Genomic DNA, 22,610 nt, shown 5'->3' on the forward strand with positions numbered 1-22,610 from the left:
TGTATTGGTTCTTCTATTGTGGCAGCTCAGCCATGCGCTGGTACCAAAGTAATATATTACACCTCGCCTTTGGGCACGGCCGCCACGGCGGCCGCACGTTGACGAGACAACACAAAAAAGAAAAAGAAAGAAAATCTGCATGAATAACACACTTGCAGTGCACCAGCTTAAAAACAAAATGCACTGCAGAATATATGGTGCAATTTTCTCTGTCTTGGCGAAACTTTTAATGGTTTCCCTGACATTCCACCGATTTTTTCTGGTGCATAAAATTTACCTGAAAATTCCCGGTTTTCCCGGTTGCTAGACACTCTTGTATCTACTCTAGCTTCTGTTGCCATATTGTCTGATGTATACAACTCAGCTTCTCTTTTTCTTCCTCCCATCACATTTCACATTGTTCAATCAACGATAAATTTCTACCAAGCAGCCCAGCTTTTTATCTGTCATCTCTAGAAATTTACATCAAATTTAATTCTCCGCATTGCTAAAGCTCTTCCCTTACCAAAAAACATTACCCCAAAGTTTAACCAAGTGACAATTGAAGCATCAACATCACGTAACAATTTCAAGCATCAATGTCATGCAGCAGATTCCATATTCCAGACAAGGCTTCGGGAGACTCCCCTAACAAAGGAAGTTCATAATCATAGTGGATATCATGTTTTTACTGCTCTTACTACATATATTTATGCATCAATTTTTTTGCTTTGTTTTCCACCCCCTAACCCATCTGCCATTCTAAGGTTTCTGCACAACTTTCGGCTGAGATAAAAGCGCCATCACCTTCAGGGGAGGTTGATGCTGCAGCACAAGACCTGCCCCGACACTCAGAGCCCTGACATTTCAGTGATACAGTAGAACCTTGGCAACATGAACCCAGTTGCAAGGACCCGTTTGATATGAATTTCAGGATTACACAAATAGGTAATATTTACCGGCTAGAGTGCAGAATTTTGGATGTTCCAAACACACTCCCGCACCACTACATATGACATGAACACACAAACCACGATTTGCAGCCTTGAGCACAATGCATTGTCCACACATTGTTGCCTCTACAATTGGCAGCTACACTGTATGCATCACGAGCAGTTTGCAGTGGCACACAAACCGCACGTCACCGCAATCGCGATATATGCAAGGAGCGATTTCGGCAGCATATGATGTGTCAATTGCCAAAGCCACAATTGCCAATTGTGCTACAGTCGGCGGCTAGGCATGCAGCAGGCGCACAAGCTCTACATCACTGGCTCCGCGCTCAATAGTTATGCCGTACGCACAATGAGCAGTTTGCGGCAATGCACAGTCCACACATTGCTGACATTTCAATCTCCTGGTTACGTTGTATGTGCCTGAGGAGTTTGCGGTGGAAAACAGCTCGCATATTGCCAATGTTGCTATAGTGTGTTACGCTGTACGCACTAGTGACAAGCTGCAGCCGTGCGGCTTCTGCATGAATGCCTTTGCCATGCTTTGGCATACTATTTTTGTTCATTTTGAAGATGCGAATTTTCGGATTATACAAATTTTTTCGTGACCTTGAGATTTGTACCTCCAAGATTCTACTGTATGTGCACAACTCCATGCACAAGGAAAGAGGAATTCTTACTCATGCAAACCCCACTCTACAGAATACTCTTCAACAAATCCTTGCCAATACAAGGCAAGAAGATTCAGTAATGTACTAAAAGCAAACTGATTATAGTCAGATACAACTCAAGAAAAAAGTGCCCTTTGCCCATCAAAGGAACCCCCTGCAGCCAATAGCGTTAGCCGATTCTTGTGAATAATCCCCGCGGACTTGCCAGTGGGATTACACAGGGTATGGCAGATGAAAGGAGGTTCACCAAACCTTTATCAGATTAACCATGGTGCCAAGACGGTTGGTCAATGTCATTGGCTGAAGGGCATCCTTTGGCCGACATCCGCTACATCTTTCTTGAGCTGTATAAGACTGCAGAAGCCAAGCTTCACCACGATGCACAACTTGAAAGCAGAAAGTAACTGTCACTCACGCTGTGTGGCACCTGGCAGATTCATGGCAGACTGAAGGGTCAAACTAGCTAACTGCTGCTGTTGCCACTCTGCAAAGTCTGTATGCGTCTGTAGATGCAATAATAAGAACAAATTAGGTACACGGCCTACAAAGGAACATGTTAGCATTATGAATGGGTCTAAACAATACGATAGTTTATGCCCTAATGCAGTTGCCGGTACAGGTACTGCTGTAGCCCTTGAACAATGCCCAACTCCAATGCTAGCAGCTGCAAACCAAGACCACAAAATCCACCCCACATTATTGCAAGTTGGGCTGTTAACACCATGGGTTTTACCATCTGCTCCTGGAAATGCTACACATGCCAATCAAAAAGATGGCATACAACAAAATGCAAAAATAGCTAAGCAGCCACCTACTCACCGTTTGAATGAGGCTAATCGCCAGTGACTTGGCAGCTTGAAGTCCCTCTAACGTTGGATGCCTGCCAAGACGTAGCAGCAATGTCTCAATATTCTACTGACCTCTTCATAATTACAACACAATTTGTACTTTGTCCAACTATAGTCATGCAGCCCCCACCTTGTTTTCAGAATAAAACTGACCATAAAGAGGTCCATCTACAATAACGAATCCTGGATGAAAACAGAAACAAGTATTCACAAAAGCACTGAGATCAAAGTTACCTTCTGCATATACCTATAAGCAGTGATGTGAAATAAGGCAAAACCTTGAAAATCTGGAATGTGTTATCTTGTTCACCTGACCATTATCTTGAATAAACGGCAGGCAAATTTGTAGAGTAGTCCTTCAGACACATGACGTGCCTGCTGCTGTGGCTGTTCACTCATGATTTGCTAGGGCAAGGGCCTTGTACTCGTAGCCTATGAGGCCTTATCATGCAGCCCTCTGACTCTAGGGACTTCAGCCTTTGTTCCAGAAATCACCATGCCAGTAACATTCTTTTCACCCCTGCTCACACTTTCCCATCAACCAGCTGCCCACCATACCTTAGTTACCTAATTGCAGGACACTGAGCAGACATACATTCTATGCATACACAGTAGAATTCCACTGTTGCATATTTTTAAGGGTCCACAGAAAATGAATATACAAACTAGAAGAACGTAGCAAATGAAGAAAGTGTACGAAATCTAGCAACGACAGCACATTTCTCTGGAATCTGCAAGGCCTTGTGGCTCTCGTGATTGTTTGCATGAAGAGAACATTCCAAACCCCCTGCGATGGCTCTCATTCTACCTCAGCTGCTTTCAGTGGAAGGGAGGAGGCACAGCATGCAGAATGGGCAAGGAACAGTGTCACATGGAGCTGCACTTCCATTTTCTGACCCTTGAGCACACAGTGGCTGTGTCACAGCAGCTTTCTATGACTCTCAGGGCCCTAATATAGTGCAAGGCATACCATGCATTACTGCTTGCCAGCTTCTGATATTCACACTACAAGTTTATATAGCTTGAATAACCCAGATGTTCAAAATTAAGTGAGCTGAGATTAAAGAGATACAACGGTAGCAAGAACCTGTTTCGAAATAAACACCAGTCCCAATATAGAACTCTACGTACCACTTTTGGCACCTCCTAAATGGTTTTTAACGCCTTAATGCTAGTAAAGAAAACTACAGATGTGCAAAAACAGGTGCTCACGTGATGTGAATATGAAGTGGCTCAAAAGCTTCTCTTCCTGATGTTGCGTCTAAAAATCCAGACCCTTTGCCACGCAGTGTCACATTGGCACCAGTTGTCGTCTTGATGTGATCCAGATAGGAACCCTGGGTCCAGTGAGAAATTTTAGCTGAACTGCTGATTCTGTTGACCATGCCTCAAAAAGGGTCATTTGTTGTATAGTACCTACATCACTAATCACTTGAACCTAGGCAATGAAGCCCAGACAGTGTAACTGGAATGAATGCCAACACAGTAGGAGCTACTGGTTGCTATAGGAAATCTTAATATCCAGAAATCTGTCCGATAGGACAGAACACACGCGTATATTTCTGTAGACTATGCTCTGGACTGAAAACAAATATGGTAAAAAGCAACTGGGTGCAACTGAGCCTATAGATTTAAAATTAAACACAATTTCACAAGCGCCAGAGTTTTTAGAGTATTGTGCAATGAAGTGTACAAATCAGGGGATGAAAAAAATTCAGCTATATGGGCAGAACACCAGGAACCAACAGAATATTGAATTTGCAGTACAACGAAGCTAGCTACAAGAGCTGCTTTTTACCCAAGAGCACACTGCATATACTCAATCTCACAAGTATCAAAGCGTGTTGCTGAGTGAGTTGGTTATTTAACATCGTAAAAGGAAACAGTGCAAAAAGTCAAAAACACACAGCACTCATGAGTGTCTACTCTTTCCGTATCTTTGCGCTTTTTGCGCTATTTCCTTTCAAGATGCTCGCAAGTAGTTTTCAGGACTATGAAACGCAAGGTGATGCGAGCCCATCAGAATGTTGTGCACCCCATAAGGTGTTCCTCATGCCCACCATCCAGCATCTAATGGCCCTATCAATGAGAAGGAAACAGAGCCAGTTGAAGCTGCTGCATGCAGAAGAGCTAAAATGGGGAAGACTGGCTTGAGCACTGTGTTTCTTTGAAATCATGCACCAACTAGCCCCCCAGAGCGTATTAGTAAACTTTAAAGGTCCACAGAAACGGTCACCAAGAAGGGTAAACAACGCCATAACACTGATAGATAATGAACCACCCATCATTCTCCCACAAAAAATTTTGATCTAGCTTGTGCAACACCAGAGATATCGGCGATTAAAAATGACTCTTCCAATTTTCCCTCTCAACTCGTACGCCAAAGGAAGTCATAAAAAAGTTAAGAGTACAAGCAAGTTCAACGAGCCGCCCAGAAATACGTCACTTCGACGAACTTCCGGTTGCCGCGCGCTCGCTCGCTGGCGTACTCAGGTCAACCCGTCCTCGCTCGTCCTTGCCAGTTCGCGCAGCATAACCGCGGTTATGCAAAATCGTGGTTAGCCCATGTTACACGGCGGACCAAAACATGGTTACACAACCAACCGCAGTTATCGCATACCGAGCTTGGCGGCCTCGGTTTGCATCGTTAGCAGAGGTTATGGCAGCGTCTGTTGACGGAGGATACTCGTCGGCGCCCGAGTGTTCGAAACGTACGAGCGGGTCTGCTTCACAAAGTTATTCATTTGCCCACTGTATCACATTTAAAGATCGATGTATAGAATATGTGGTGTCTACTGTACCACCCGACGTCTTCGATTATGGCCGACAGCACAGCGACTGCGTACTGAAGCCTTGTCCTGCCTGCAGTATCGTTTGAAAGGCTTGTTGCTGAGCAGACGTCAACAAATGCGCGGCCTTAGCTGTAGTGAAAGTACACGAATTTGCAACGCTCGCAGCACGGGATGCCGCGAGCAGGCTGAGGTATGTTACACTTTACCTCGGGGGTAGGGCGCGCGAGTGCGGCGAACGATGGCGCCGCGCATGACCGTCCCTAGTCGTCGCTAGGCCTAAATTGTTTCGCTTCAAATCCACGGTGGTCGGCGCTTTGGAACTGATCAACGCTGTCGAAAATCGTCTACTTATGAAACTGCCTTATTGTGAATCCTATCCTGCCATAGTAAAAGAATCATAGGATTAACTCTGGCGACGCATTAATAGCAGAGCTAGTATGAGCAGATCGGATAAGCCAAAATGCACCAGCAGCAGCTGGCTTGAGCAGAAACTTGCTTGTATCACGACTATCGCTCTTACCAGCAATTAGCTGCTGGTCAGCAATCCTCACGAGGGCTTCATACTTGATATTCGGCTCAGTATTCCAGACGTCAACAAATTTTAGCACGCTTTATTTCGGACATCGGCACTAACGATCCGCCGTGCCGTTCGTGTACAGTATGCGGGAGGAGGGGCCACAGCAGCAGTGTTTACGGCGGTCGAGGAAGTGCTGCCATCGTGCGGTGCTTAACCGCCTGAGGAGCTCGCACAGCGCACGAGCAGACGACTTTCGCAGCTACCGGAAGTGTGTCCATGACGTCATGGCTGCAGTGGCCACAACGAATGGCAGTTTCTAGCAAGCCTTGCCAGTCAACTCACCCGTGACGTCACGGTTTAAGGAAATAGTTCCATGCGACACTGCCAAGCGACAACCTCTCTGCCCGCGAATTTCAAAAAACACTGTTTTTAAAAATTAATAATAAATCACTGGCTTTGTTCCAAGGCGTTATACTTTGGCTTAATGCTCAAAAGGATTCGTTCTACACACTGAACACATTTATCAGTGGCTTCTTGATGACCGTTTCTGTGGACCTTTAATATGCAACCGCCATTTTGGAATTTTATCATCAACCCTAACAGAGCCCTCGAATCTGTCCAGAATTGAGCTATATGTTTCACTCATTCTGATTTTTCTTAGTGTCCACCAGTGTTATGTCACTAAAACCTCAAACTGGCCTTGGTCTTTGTTCCGGGTATGCGTCATTTTAAAAAGTGTCATCTCCTTGACCTTCAGTCATCTGAGCCTTCGAAACGCCGGAGCCAGAAGTAGTAGCCACATTAAATTCCAATGTTTGCAACAAGCAAATGAATCAAAGCCAGCGAGATTACGACACTTCTGAAAACGACACAAACTTCGAACAAGGACCCTTTTCTGTGCTAAAAGGTAACAAGATTTTTGCCTTTATTATAAATTTTACCATTCATCCCCAAGTGCTTCTGTCATCACCCAAGCACACAAAATCCATGCATCCACTTCTCCCCGTCTCAAGTCATTCTTCACCCAGACTGCCACAGAGTGAAACAACCTGCTATTGGAAACTGTGCTACATCATGACATTAAGCCCTTCAAAATGTCAATAGAAGAACTAGTTTCTTAATACTTATTTTAGACCACCCATCATATGTTGGGGGCCCCATGCAAGTCTTTAAGTTATAAACAAATAAATAAATATGCAAATCAAGCAATAAAAGTGAAATCACAGGCAACCAGACACCCTTCAAACAGCAAAGTATTGAGAACTGCACAGCAGAAATACAAAATCCATGTAATCAAAGATACCCATGTGGCTTACCGCAGGACCAATAATCTTCTCCCGCACTGGATAGGTTGCTGGTGCATGTTCAAGGCCCACAAAGATCTTGTCTTGAATATAGTGGTGCTGGGAAGAAGTATGTAACAGAATGATATTCAAGTTCCACTCAACAACAAAACAGAAAGCACTGCCAATTCAAAGCGAATTAAACTGTGTAAAATGTTTAATTAAGCATTTTTCAAATTATCCAAGAGCAAACCAAAACAAAAGGTACAAACATGAAAGGGAAGACTTCAGAGATGCTGCCACTGCACTCGTCAAAGCTGCAGCAAATTTTTAAACTTCTTGAGCAAGTGTTGCCACTCTCTGCCCGACGATAAGTGAAATATCTGATTGGGCTTCGTGCTGCTTAATCTAGGTTCATATGCCAATTATACACGGCTTTACCAGCCGAACTTGCATAGCATCCTGGGTCAATTCTCGCTTGAATTATGTTCAGGATTTCATGTAACTCATACTGAATTATTGAAGCTTTCTGCATACAGTACAATGCCACAATGACAACATTGCAATGAGTAAAATGAAGGATAAAAGCAATTTCTTTCAGACAATAAATGCAGCATGCCAACAATACCAGTTCTACTAATAAGCTGCAGAGCTTCAATTAGTATACTGACCAGTTCGCACCACGTGGAGCACAACAAGCCAAGATCATAATTTAATGTGCAAAAAAACAAAAAGGAAACAAAAATAACATTTGCCATCCCACAGCGCCTAAGGCATAATGGGCTTAAGATGAAGAACAAGAACAGTAGCTAGATAGATGTTACGATGCTCCATTAAGGGGGGATGGTACCCTGAGAGGTGTGGATGAATTAGTGCTAAGACAAGGTTCTTGAAACTTGGCTGTGAGTTTTATGAATGAGCTGGTGTCAAGCATACAGAGATTTATCAATAACTAATGAGCAGATTTTAAGTTAAAAAACTAATGAAGTTGTAAAGCAACACACCGAGAAAGGTACATTTACAAGACGGTTGCAACAAACCAACCAAAATTCAAGGCAATCTTCATTATACGCAGTATTCACTAAACTAGACTAATTTTGCAAGCCAGCTTCTTACACGTAAAAAAAAAATTTTGAACCTTGATACTATTCGGTTTATCACTTCTTCAAGGATGTATAAATATATAATAAAATTTGGGGCGCATCCTGATTTCCCTAGTTCAGTAGATGCAGCAGGCATACAGTTGTTTCTTGAGAGTTTCGTTTCACTACTTATAACAGTTGATGAGAAAATGTTCCTAATAGGCACCAAAACAGCTTTTTTCAAAAATTGCATTAGAATTGTTTCTCCTTTCTGATGAAACTAAAAGCACCTGAGGCTTATTCTTTGCCTTCATATTACTTATTTTAAGATACTCTATCTGCTTGCTTTCCTGGGCTTTCCTTGTTTATTTTATTTTGCCAAGGCCCATGAGCATTGGCTACATGAGCATTGTCCATCTAGCTTATAGCCACAGTGCAGAACACTCCCAGAATTTTGCCAAGCGCCTCAAGTACTTTCTTCGTCGTCTTATTTGGTCTGGTTTGGTTTGCAGAGTTTAACGTCCCAAAGCGACTCAGGTTGTCCACGTCCCCGGCTAGCAGAAAAAGATAAAATAAACCTGAACTTGCAAAGCTGGCGCACAGTGGATATATGTGTGCAATGGTATTGTGAACGTGTCTTGGAACACGTCTTGGAACATTCGCTAAAAAAATGCAGGAAACCTGGTTTGAAGCGCTTTAAAAGTCGTGTGCAGGCAAAATTAAGGACTAGGCAAAAGAAAAGTGGCCAATGAATTTCAGAACAAAAATTACAACAGTCTTCCATGCAAATCGTTTAAAGAAATCAAACTAGCCACCGCTCCTTTATAAAGGGGTGGGCATGTTTGGCAAGACTTTTAAACTGCTTCTATTGCTCATTTCAGCCTGTAATTTAAAAGCCATGTTGTTAAGATGTACTATTTTAAAAAATTGAAATTTTTTGCAGATTTCACCTACCATCCTCCCTTAATGGTGAAATAAACTGCTCAGTTACCAATGCCTCGGGCAATACCGAACCAAATAAGACTAAGAAACTACAAAAAAGGACAGAATTCAAGAATAAAAAACCTGAAGGAACAAGTGCACCATAAGAAAGAACACAGAGAAAAGAACCGTAATGGCACTAAAAAAAACTCTGCACTGCTGATGTCCTGCCCATTTTTGGCACAGTACCAAACAAGCCGCAACAAACCATTGTCCCCTTCTATTTCATCATTCATCCCCCTCTCCCTATCTTTCCCAAGAAATAGGGAGAGTAGCACTTCCACAAGAACCTCACCCCAGCAGCTTGGGCTGTGAGAAGGCTGAGAGCGGCAGCTGCCATGGCATTTGACTCAGCGAGCTGCTGCTGCACAAGCTCCGCAGTTGGGTCTGTCACAGCAAAATTGGGGTCATCCTTGGTGTGTTCCCGAATCACCATGTTGATCCGTCCCATGGCCTCTAAAGGGTGGCACAGACCATCCAACAACGTCAAAAATGGCAGGGAAAAAAAACAACAAGAATTTCTGAACATCACCTTCGACAACAAAGGCTTCAGGATGTAAACGCAATGCACAAGGCATGACTGACCCTTCGCATTCAGAACAGGTCCAGCCAGACACTGGAGAATGGCCCCCTTTTTTTTTTTCCCCCCTGTCGGGCAGTACCTGCCAAGCTCCTCCCCACTGATTCCGCATCTGCACTCTGTTTCACTCTTTGTACACATAATGCAGTGAGTGTTGCACAGCTAGTCAGCCCACAAAAATGATTTCCTCCATAACAAATCCCTCTTACTTTTCATGGCCTTGGCAAGGTAATGTGTAAAACACACGCTACTGTTACAATGCAAATCACAGTACTGAAGACACATCATCATCATCATCATCCTAACTATACCCACTGCAGGGCGAAAGTCTCTCCCATATACCTCCAATTAACCTGGTCCTGTGCTAGCTGCACCCACTTGACCCCTGCAAACTTCTTGACCTCCTCTGCCCACCTAACTTTTTGCCACCCCCTGCTACGCTTTCCTTCCCTTGGAATCCAGTATATTACCCTAAGCGACCATCAGTTATCCTTTCTTCGCACTACATGTCCTGCCCATGCCCATTTTTTCTTTTGGATTTCCACTAGAATGTCAGTGACTTGAGTTCTTTCTCTGTCCCACTCTGCATGTTGCCTATCTCTCAACGTTACCCCCACCATTTTTCGTTTCATAGCCCTCTGCATTATCCTCAACTTAAATAGAACCCTCTTTGTTAGCCTCCACGTTTCAGCCCCATAGGTGAATACAGGTAAGATGCAACTGTTGTATACTTTCCTCTTGAGCGATACCTGTAAGCTACTAGCCATAATCTGAGAGTGCTTGCCAAATGCGCTCCATCCCAATCTTATTCCTCTTATTTCCTTTTCATGGTCCGGATCTGCGGTTACTACCTGTCCTAAGTAGACATATTCGCCTTCTACTTCCAATACTTCGCTACCTAATGTAAACTGCTGTTTCTTCCCGAGGCTATTAAACATTACCTTAACCTTCTGTATATTGATTTTTAAGCCTACCTTTCTACTTTTTCTGTCTAGGTCATCAATCATTATTTGCAGTTCATCCCCCGAGTTGTGAGAACAATGGCAATTGGTAAATGATAGCGCCTATGCCAATCATGGCAACAATGTCAACAGTCATATTTCATAAATACCTACTCCACACAATCTAGCCAGCTAGCACTGGAGACAATTTTCACAGAGTGAAAAATTAATGTCCTATATGAAACTGAGAAAGAGAAGACATGAACCTGATAAATCCCGGGCTTGTATTCTGAGTTTGCATTGTTTTCAGAAGTGTTGTTTTCGCCGCTTTCGCCCTCATCTGACTGATGTAAACACCAGAAACGGAAATGGTGGCAACCAAACTGACATCCGATTTTGTTATTTGCATCAATCACATGACTCGAAGTGAGGCCGAAAGCAATACATACTCGCAATATAGGCCCCGATAGGCACAGCCAAACTGAGCATGGCAGAAGAGGCAATGTCGTCTAACAAACGTGCTGTGCTTCATCGGCTCTTCCATATGGAGTCAAATAATCATTAAAAGGTCCAATACGTATAGGAGTGTGGCACAAATAAATATGTTGCTAAGCATTTGCCCACAGCAACAGTTTCTTCGCAATGTCTGAAACTAAACTAGCCCGTCAAGACAAGTACAAAGTCAGTACAGCTTCATTACCAAGAGCGCACACAGCATAACAGCCAGCCACAGCTAAGCAGATCTAGGATGCAATTCTGCATCCCAGAAATTAAGTCCATCACGAATGTTTCACTGTTAACAAGTGAAAGTCATCTCATGATTATATTAAAGCTAGTTTGTACTAGGGCAGCTATATAGAAGACAAAAAATACAAGAACAAACCTGCATGCACACTATACATGAACTGCACAGGCTCTACTGTTACCCATGATGTAACAGTTAAAAGCTCGCCTAGGTAGTTCAAAAGTCTTTATTCAAATGCTTCATAAAGTGGTCAACCAAACATTCATGCTTCCACCGCAATTAAAATATGCTTTACTGTACCATCACTCCCTTGGATGACAGATAAGGCTGCAAGCCTGACTAACCAACCTACTTTAGCACAACAGTCATGCCTTGTCCCTTGTTAGAGCAAATTTTGGTTATTGCATGTCTTAACAATGCAGAAATAGTGCAGAAAATCCCAAGCTGCACTCACTTTCGATTGCATCCACTGTGGGTGCTTGAATATGAAGATAAAGAGCTCTGTCTCTGCAATGACAGGGAAGAAAATATAAATGCATTTTCTTATTTCAGCAACCTCAGTTTGGTAAGGCTGGGCATGAAGCCTGAATTCCAAAAGACATGAGAGCACACACAAGCAGAATAAGTGGTACCGTGGCCTTGCACGTGCTGGCACAAACTGCAGCACCATGCAACGAATGCGGATCTCAGCCAGTCTTTAAACACCCAGGCATCTCGTTCAACATCAAGGCGCCAATAAAATGAGAGGGAATCCACTTGCTGCTAACAAAACATATACACGATCAACGTGCCTGATGCAGCAGAGGACCTGTATTGGCAGAGTCCTTCAATACTTTGGTATCGGTGTAACTGCAGATGGGGCAGCTGCGAGCAGGTGACGTGACATGCCATCCACTGCTCCACTCTCCGGATCCATTCCACCAATCGCACTGTGACGCATCGTACCAACCTCCACGCTTCCTACCTCTTCTTCCTGTTCTTCTTCCTCTTCTTCACTCCTCTTGCTACTCAAAGATGAGGGAGTTTCCCTCTCTCCCCTTTTCCACCAGTCAAGAGAAGCTTCACATGGACAGACTGACATTTTTCCAACATGGGGGCTTTGCTACTAATGCACCGCTAACACAAGCACACTTTACAAGGGTCAGGCGAACATGGCATTTTTACTATTATTAGCCCTCTACATGGAACACAATGCCTTGGTCGAGTCCCACATGACATGCACTTTTCCCGCCTTTCTTTCAGTCTTTATAGAAATATAAAGTTTTATTTGTTATTCCTGTGAACCTTGATATCTTAATTAGCCTCGTGCTTGGCGCATGATAGCCTGAGTTGCTTATGCACCATAAAACTTAACATACAGATATGACCAAGAATATGGGTGTGTTCAAATAGAGACTGCAACTGAGGTCCCATGACCATTTTTTTTTGCTTTCAATTTTTTATGCGTTAGGTAAATGTGCTGACACGAAAAAGTTCACCTTTGTTTTGCATGATATCATGTAGTTTTTACAGAAAAAAAGATGGATATCGAAAGAGGTGAAAAACCTTTAAGCCATTTTGTAAAGTTGCATGTTTGGAATAGTGCTGCATGAACATTAAAATTTTGTTGCGCATCAGTAGTCACTCAGTAAATATATGCAACTTGTGCTCGTACAAAAACACCACTTTTTAATAGCAGATTCCTGGGGAAAGAACTGCGAACTTTGTTCCAAGAGCTACATGCTGAAGAAAAGCAATTTTCAGCCCTAACTCCAGACAATCAATTGCTTTGAGGGCTTGGTACCGCATCTCCTTTATAAGCATTCTGCAGTTCATTCTCTTCATTTCAAACAAAATTGACAGTTCTAGACCTATAAGTCGCTCCTACAGCACTTTACAATGCGCCAAAAAGATGTACAACTCTGAATTAAAAAAAAATACCTCAACTCTTTTATTAAAATTTGCCTGAATACTCCTCAGTACTTTGTAACTATAAGACACTAAAAAAGTGTCGCAGTATATTGTTTAAAATCATAAATGTAAACACAGAACTGAATTCATGCTTTCATTCTTTAGAAATGTTCGAGGCTAACTCTCAGAAGAAAAAAAAAACAATCAGAAGTTTGGCCGTCACCTATGTAACTCGCAGTTGATTTCAGAACAAGTTTTTAGCCGTACTGTGCATTTAAGTGATAGTCTAGACAAAAGAGCTCAATACTGTTGTTGCTGCTCATTATATGTTTTAAAAAGCTGCTCCTGTCAGAGGGAACAGCCATGCTTGGCAACCATTCTATGGCTACATGACGCCTGTGCAGTGCCGAATTTCGCAAAATTATGTGCACTGCCATTCTAATTAAACTTTAACTCCCTGCATCATTTTCCCGGGCTCCAAACTAGCAACATAACAAACTGGCAAAAACTTTTTTCAGATCTTGAAATACTATGTTTTCCTTCTGGGAAAACTACAGCTTATCTTGCAAAGCAAGCGTTCATTCCCTTGTGTCGACACATTTTCTCCCATAAAACTTTCATTGAAAACAAAAAAAATGTGGTCATGGGATTCCGTTACCGTCCTTATCTGAACACCCCCATATACAGGTGGTTTACATATGATGTCACATGCACCACGAAAGTAGCCCACCTAACTGCCACCAAGGTTTAGACCAGAATAGGTATAATTAGCAGATGAAGATGAATGCTTAAGTTTTTGCTATGCCACACCTCCTCCAATTCGGCAGCTGCTGCAGCACTGGTGACTGCTATCCAGAGCACACTATTTTATAAGTTTCGGATTTAACATTCTGAAGCGACACATGAGCTACGAAGATGCTGTACTGGAAGGCTCCAAATTTATCCATACCACCTGGTCTCTTGTCCTAAACTGACATCACACAACATATGGGCGTTTCATGCCATTTCACATTATCGTCATATAAAATTACTGAATGACATGTGAACGAACTATGGGCCCCTTATACCTCAACCATGAAGTCACCTTGGCCTATCTGTTGCCCTAAAATGAAAGTTCACACTTTCTGTGGATCCATTTATAACGTCCAGTTAAAATTTGCAGCCTACAGCCTTGTGAATGTGCATTCATTAGAAGTCTCTTCGATTTGGCTGTACTTCATACACCGGTTCAGGAGGTGCGGCACACTTGCACTTGACTTGTCAACGCGGCAAGCCCCACCTGCACTTCCTCACTATATTTGATGCTGTGCTGCACAAGTTCTCCTGCAATTCTGCACTAGCCTCCCCGTGAGTTCACTTCCCATGCAAGTAGTGCAAGCCACTTGGCTCTGCAAGTGGCAGCAGGAGCAGCACCTCTACTTACAGCAGCGGCTGGTTTTGATATTGCCAGTCAGCCCACACCTTTTCATGTTAGTCTCTTCCCACGCCTTAGTCACAGTGACAATCACTCCACGGCCACAGCCCATCAACAGTGATCGCGAGTTGTGGAGTTAAGTTGAAACCCAAGTTAAGGTTAACTTTTTTCCACTGCAACTGGCGGACGTCTGGCGACTCATTCCGAGTATGATGTTGACCTCATGAACACTGCACAAAAACTAAGTTTCATGCGACAGTCTCTTCACCTTGAGCTATAAGTCCAAGACTCACTGACAATCCGCATGCGCCTCTTAACACAACAGAAAGGGTGGAGTAAAAATTCTGGAATCAGCAAGTTTCTATGGCCAGTCAACTGAGATGTGCCACTTTGAACAAATGCCCAGCATTCGATAGAGCTAGCACAGCCTTGTGCACATGCCAAACCATGCAGAAAACACACAGGTATGCAACAGACGAATGCTTCAGCACTCTGCGGCACCGAGAGCACTATTATCAGGCTGCTCTCATGTCGCAACAAATGGCTCAGCAGTGGCATAATACTTTTGTGAACTAGTTCAGAAAGTTCAGCCGAATCAAGGAGATCTTTGAAACTGCGAGTACAGCATCCAAGTCCTCAAAATAATCTTCAAAATGTAGGCCGATTCCAAGTGATGCAGCTATGTACTTTGCGACACTTGTGTTTTGCACTGTATGATTGCAGAACTGCCCAACCAACTCACAAAGCTGACCACATAATGGCACCATATAGCTAATACACAGTCAGTTTTTGTGCAACAAGCACTGGCAGCAAAGAGGTGCATGTAATCAAAGGATTCTGCATTCCACTGCACCGTATGATCCTAACTGCCCCTAACAATTGCAGAAAATAAACTGTGCTTAATTATTTTTCGTAACAGCTACAAAAAATATGTGAAACCACACCGGTGACACAGCTTATCAACAACAAACAAAAATTCCAACGCCTCACCCTGATCCAGCATTCAATTTTTCCATCGCTCCCATGTAGCGACCTCTTGTAGACATAACTGCCCCCGTCGAACGGCATATCTGCAAAAATGGTGCAGTTAATGCTCCAATAACGACGACGTTCGTATGCAGTCTGTTCTGAACTTCTGGCAACTGTCTACCTTCATGTATGGAGTATGTCAAACGGACACCACTAAAAATTTCGCGTGCGACATCGTTTCTATGTGCACTTCGATGGATCTATGGTAAGGGAAACAAGTGACATAGAAAATCAGATTTACTTAACTGCATGCAAGATTTACCCTACGCAATGTTGCAATGCTTTTTCCAGCGCAAAATACACAGGACGAAGGAAGAAAAGAATCAGGACGAACGATTTCGTCCTGTGTATTTTGCGCTGAAAAATATACATTCTATTCGCCAAGACCAGCTCAACTAGCCCGCCTTTCTTCTTTAACAAATTTAAAATGTTTATCTCAAAAGTCCTCACCTCCTCTTGGAAGATCCCTTTAGTCAAGATGTTGCGCGCTGGCAGTGGAGCATCATTTATCTCCACTTCAGTCGTAAACAAGTCTCCCGAACTGCGGCCTGTAACGCCGTTGATCTAAGCAAGCAATCGGACGTTTCAATCACTGAAGTCATGACAGCAGCAGCTCAGACTCTCAGTACAAGAACGAAAGCTCAAGATTCTTACCTTCAGCTTTCCTTTTGCAACAAGCATTGCGTTCACTCTTTCGGCGGCCTCTGCCGCAACTTCTAGACAGCTTTTGCTCATCTTAGTCGTTTGGACACACAATGAAACAACTTGGGATAGGAAAGCGATCTGATTACCTAATAAAATGCGGTTTTGTTCATTAGGCCTAGAATAGCACCATAAAAAATCTGCCGGTGACCGGTATTCGCTCAGTCTTGAAACGCAGGCTGCACTAACTTCACAATGGGAATCGACAGTTTACATTTGGAAGACACCACAATATTATCGACCGAACCAATGCATCAATGATTGATTGCTTAACAACTGCAAAATTAAAGCGAACCGTCAGCGCAGCCAATCCGCAGACCAATCTTAGGTGCCCATCCGCCGCCTAGTTTCGGTTCCGTTTCGATTTGATGTGGGAGCGGTGGTGGTTGTTGGTGTTCTCTAACTTAATGTAGGCACTTACCCACCTACATCTAAGCCAATGTGGCTTTCAATAAACGTTTTCATCATCATCACATACCCACATAGGGGGATCGTTGAGATGTAGAATTTACATCGCAAGAAGAAAAAAAGAAATGATTGCTTGGCAATTGAGAAGAGCTGTGTACGTGCTTCAAGCCGAACGCAGAAACTACTGCAAACACAAAATAAAAACTTGGACAACAACGCTTAAAACATAGCCGGAAAATATTGTGTTCTAATGTTCTCAAATATTTCCGTGCATGTGTTATTTTTTACTTTTTCGGGCCAGATTTTGTGGTACTTTGCTAGATTTGGGAATGTCCTAGCGTATGTTCCTCCAGGCTACTGCCACTACTGCCTCCTGTCTTATCACATTCAAAATTACTACATATTATGACAGCCACCGCCGCTTTCCGGAACCTTGTAAATGTCTCCGGAGAGCGGCCAAAAGGCTCCTTCTCAAAATGTTTACGAACACATAGCTGTGCCCGGCAGTCTTAAAGCATTTCAATACAGACTTCGATGGGGGCTGCACCCTTCACTACTCACCCTTCTAGGGAGGCCTGGGATGCTACGCTGCTCAGCTACCATGACCTTGGTCGCCAGGGCGCGAGCGGCGTTAAACGCCATTGGGGCTCCGGAATAGGAGCTCCACCTAGATTTATGAGGGCCTGGGCCAATAGGGCCTCGGTCCAAACACCTCCTTGTGCAAAAAAATAAATGTTTGTCACCACCACCACCTGTCTTCTGAAGTCTTTGTGTAGTTCTTCGTATCGTTTTCTTCCTAATTGGGGCAGCCGGTGCAGGTGCCCGGAAAGTATGCCCTCGGGCTATCCTATCGGCTGCCTCACTGCCGTCGATTCCCTCGTCTGCCGGTATCCACAGGATTGCGTGCTTCAAGTTGCCCGTCTTTTCTTCCTGCTCCATTATTCGGTGTGCCTGTTTGCATACGCATCCCAGGAGTATTAAGGCACGACAGGCCTTTTGGGAATCGCTGAGTATTATGTGTTTTCTACCTTGGCTGCTGGCGTGTTTAACTGCAAGGGCGATTGCAACTTCCTCTGCATCTTCTATGTAGTTATTGATGCGGTGAAGTCTCGGACATCCTGCACATAATATGGAACTGCAAAGAACAATTAGAGAAATATAAAGCTCGAGCACTCAGCCAAGCGGAGTGGTAGGCAGAGCTGGCCCACACAGGTCTCTCTGAGCAGTGCAGCCATGCTCACCAGGGCCCGAGAGGCAGCCCAAGCCAATGGTATCCTGGACTAAGGAAATCACCCACGCAATTTCGTACACCAATTAAAGTTTACTCTTTTTCCCTCTCAAATATTTCCACAAAAGCTTCTGCAATATTTCAAACGAGGCCCATCTATTAGGCATAAAAATATCCCTATTTTGAATAGTTTGTGCATTAACTTTATGATATTATAGGTCATTGTAATATTGAATGTTCTCATAACAGCGCTGACAAAGCCGCAGTGCTGTGTTGAGCGGCAGTGAGAACATAGGGCTGCAAAAGCATCGCTTTCCACATTTCGTGGTTTGCACACACACAGACATACATAATGTGCTTGCCTAACATAAAATTAGCTGTTTTGACCCACGGCACCAATCAAAACTCCAGGAATTCATCTTTCCTTAATTAATTTTTAAAGCGCAATCTTATAGAGTGGTTCATGTATACTGGAACTGTGCGACTAGAACACTCAAAATAAATGATGTCATCAGTGGTGTAGTATGTCACACCTTGAACTAAATTATGACGTCATCAGTGGTGTGGTATGCCGTACCTTGAAATTAGTGATGACATTATCAGTGGTGATTACGTCATCAGTGGTGCAGTATATTTTGTGCCTTGAAATTAAAGATGATGTCATCAGTGGTGCTGTACGTCGTACCTTGAAATTGATGGCATGACTGTCCATCTGGCCACGATCCTGTCACACATTCACTAACTAGTACTAATGACTAATGGCTAATTAGTCACTAACCAGTACTAATGACTAACTAGTACTAATTAGTCATTATTCATGACTAAATAGCCATGAGTAATGACAGAGATGATGGTGACTATGACGTCATTACATGGTGACCACATCATGAAGTCACATCCGGTCATGTCTAATAACTGGAAGTGACGTCATAATGACTTCACATCCAGCTCTGCTTCACATCTGGGCATGACGTCACGATTGGTGATAACCTCACCAGGCGATAAGCTGACCCACCCCGATCCAGGCGTCTGTGTGGCGCCTTTCATTTTGCGCTTCCTCGAACGCCGCATCACACAATGTGTAAAGCAGACACAGTACAGCAGGCATCAGTGGCGTTTCAAATTGGTTTACAGGAATTAAAAGGTGCAGTATGTCATAATTATCTGCGGACACCTTAACCGAGCCATAGGGAAAAGGAGGAAGGTGGGAGTGAAAAAAAGAAGAGAAAGGTGCTGTAGTGGAGGGCTTCAAACCATCGCACAAGACGCTTTCGCCTCATTGCACTTTAGTGGTCCAAAGTGCTCTCTAGAATTTTTCCTCTGCAAGAGTAGTACTTTCAATTCTTTAAATGCATGCATGACACTTGTTGCAGCTTGAGCCCTATTTAGCCCATTTAATCCAGCTTTAAATTAACCTTACACTGTGCTTTGACTTTGCTACCTACAAGCAAAACTTGTGCAGCTCATTAGGTCTGCAATGCTTGACTGTTCTGAGCAATTGTTTATCATTCTTGAAGGTATTTTTGCTATTATTTCTTCGAATACATGGACCACTGCAACACACTTCTGTTAGTGTTACAGCATTGCCAGGTGCATGACTAATACCATAGCTAAGCAAATTTTCTTGGTTCCCAAAGATGCTACTGAATATATACAAAAACAGTCATCACATACACGAATGGTTGATGCCAAAAGTATAGGTGATACAAAGAAATGAGAGTTTAAAAGATTGTTTTATTCTATGCACACAGAACAAACTCTTAATTTACATATATACACTGATGAATGCACAGAACATCTGGGAAGTATGCTAGGCACTACACCATACAATACATATAAAACAACAAAACACTGTGCGCATAACAAAGATGACATAGCTAGCCGCATCTTCCAACACACTTTTGGTAATTTTTTACAAATCACGGTAACATAAAACTTGTGCTTATACATCCAGAAGCCTGAATAAGTGTCAGGACAGTAGAAGCAATATCACGACACATTTTTAGAGCCACTGCTTGTGGTCAAACAGCTGCTAAGAACGGGTCACAACAGAAAACAAGTATTCGTTCCCTTTTCTGTAACAAACATCATTAAACAGCATACCCCATATCCTTCAAGTGCAACTCTACACATAGTGGAAGAATAAAGCATGCACATATTTAAATCTGAAAGACACTGTAACAATGTAGATATAACAGATGGACCAGAGGATTTGTTTTGTTTTCACGCGTAATTAATAGTTTGTCAAGACATGCAATTCTAGGCTCCTGTGCATTTTGGAGGGGGAGATTCCAAGTGCTTTCAAGCACCCTGCATATCCTCTCGCACTGGAAACGTCTAAATGCATACAACTGCAACAGCATTTGCCAGTGATGCTGCGTTGTCATTGAGAGTGAACTATGATGCCATCAACCTTTGGATTTTTTCCACGTCATTGTGGTGCAGTACTCAAGTATGCGGCACTCAGCCGAAATCAGTGCCACTGCAGTGCATTTGTTCACTCTAAAAGCAGTTCGACACCATGCAGGGAAGCAGCAATCAAACAATACAATGACATACGAGCATTCACAACACTGCTGGCAGTTAGAGGAAAATTGTGCACACTCAGCTGTGCTGGCAAGCAGTGCCTGCGCACTGGTACACTTAACGTCCATTGAGGCTGACTGAAAAGCTGCCTAGCGTAAAACGTGGAGAAAATAACTACATGCTGAAGCCTCATTTGAGGCAATTTGCATCTACCATTCAGTAATATTAGGTACAAAAGCTGGTAAAAAAAAAAGTGCAGTAATGTCAGCTGTGACTTAACAAGCACAGCAATGAGAAAATATTTGACCATTACGCACCATTTATTTATGAAGACTGAAGCCTTACTGCAAAGCTTAAAGGTGTCCGTGTGGTTGCCACACACACATGCAACACTATATTCCATGCCTAGAAACAGCAATTATAGAAAGAAACACAATGGGTAAACCCTTCAAGGTACTTTGCCATATATGAACAGTGGCAGATTTCCATTGCTTTAGCCGTATAAGAATGGTATTGGCATTGCGTTTAACACTTTGCTCCATACTGAAGCTATATGCTTACTGAGAGATGGTGTCGCCTACTAGAAATTACAGGGAGCTTTAGAAAATTGCTCATGCTACCTCCTCGTGGAGAAAAAAAAGAATTGATTTTGATCATCAGTGTTTTATGCAGTATACTGTGGCCCACTTAAGCGGTTTGGTTGCTCTGCTTGATCACAATGATGGCGCATGAATCAACTTATACATATATCGGGCACTCTCTTGAAGCGGCCTGAAAATGTTAACTTCAGTCTTAATTGCGCTGTCCTTAGTTTAACACCAACACTTAAAGGGTACTTTCTGGTTTACTGAGTTTTTCCAGTTCTCAGTGATCCTGTCACCAAAATACTGCCCTTAATTCTTTTTCCACTTTTCTTCTCGACTTCACACATTGTGTTTAAAGGCCAACTGCAACAAAACTTTTTGCTCAGTGAAAGGAGTGTTTTCTATTATTACATCAAGAGAGAACACTAAAAACAAAATATGGCATTCGTAAACGAAAAGAGTATTTTGGGAATCATTTGCAAGAACCCCCGTTTTATCATGCTTCTTGATATGAATGCTTGTGTTCTTCCTCACTGTGCGTATCCATGCCCTAGATGGCTGTGCAGTGTTTTGGCATGCCAATCATGGAGGGAATTATAAAACCTTCACAAGGCTATGTTTGAGCCTCAAGTTTTTTACTGAATGCTGTACACAGTCCGTTGGCCACAATGGGCCAAGCTTGAGGAGAGCTCTCAAGTGCCCTTTCCTACACCATATGCAATGTTATCCAACTCTGCAACCTGACAGCAGGTAAAACCATCGTCTGCTATGCAGCTTTTAAAGAGCTTGTAACTACAGAATCCGCCTTTTTCACACGGCCGCTTTGCGAGATGCGCGCCTCTCGCCTGGTTGAAAACAAACCACCAACCACAGCTGAGCATGCGCAGTTCTTGGCCTCCGCGATCGGCGCAGCCATAGCTGACCTCGGAGGCCACGTGCAGTTAATATTCGTAACAGGTGTATGCGATAGATGGCGGAAGAACAGACACCGTCGTTTTGCTGGCAGCTGCATCTCCTAAGGACGTTTACAACCAGTAGCAGACGAATTTTCAATCACTCCCAGAGGGCGCCACATTTTGTGAAAAAGGCAGATTGCTTTCCTACAAAGAATAAAACACTGTAACTATTAGTTTTAGGACTCACTGATCACATTAAAAGAAATTTTAGCCAAAGCAAAATTTTATTGCAGTTGGCCTTTAATCAGAATCTGCAATTTATAGTTGAACATTTGCAAAAGTTTTTCTAAAAGAGAGAGAGAAAAAAATATAAATAAAAAAATCGACCATTACATAAGCTATTTCAGAAGCTCATGAGCTAAAATTAAGACTCCTTTGGCTTTCAGTGCTTCAAGAGTGTATCAAAGTGGATCAGTGAACACTACAGTTGCAGTAATTAAAAGCAGCATAGGACATCACCAGCATTACACTATGCCACACTATTCGGAAAGTCCCTCTTCC

General features: G+C 43.1%; 1 protein-coding gene across 1 annotated transcript in view; it reads right to left on the minus strand.

Annotated features, from left to right (window-relative positions):
- Positions 1 to 22,610, minus strand: part of LOC146198121 (uncharacterized) — a 93,250-nt gene that overhangs the window by 40,169 nt on the left and 30,471 nt on the right. Inside the window, exons 12-19 of the mRNA XM_084593442.1 lie at positions 16,156 to 16,269; positions 15,667 to 15,746; positions 11,827 to 11,879; positions 9,402 to 9,562; positions 7,077 to 7,163; positions 3,664 to 3,788; positions 2,423 to 2,483; positions 2,019 to 2,106 (exon numbers count right to left, since the gene is read on the minus strand). Of these exons, the coding sequence (XP_084449568.1) occupies positions 2,019 to 2,106; positions 2,423 to 2,483; positions 3,664 to 3,788; positions 7,077 to 7,163; positions 9,402 to 9,562; positions 11,827 to 11,879; positions 15,667 to 15,746; positions 16,156 to 16,269 (769 nt within the window). The remainder of the gene's footprint in view (positions 1 to 2,018; positions 2,107 to 2,422; positions 2,484 to 3,663; positions 3,789 to 7,076; positions 7,164 to 9,401; positions 9,563 to 11,826; positions 11,880 to 15,666; positions 15,747 to 16,155; positions 16,270 to 22,610) is intronic.

This window comes from Amblyomma maculatum, chromosome 2, assembly GCF_055883805.1.
Source record: "Amblyomma maculatum isolate TAMU_Amacu chromosome 2, ASM5588380v1, whole genome shotgun sequence".
In the NCBI taxonomy this organism is placed as follows: Eukaryota; Metazoa; Arthropoda; class Arachnida; order Ixodida; family Ixodidae; genus Amblyomma; species Amblyomma maculatum.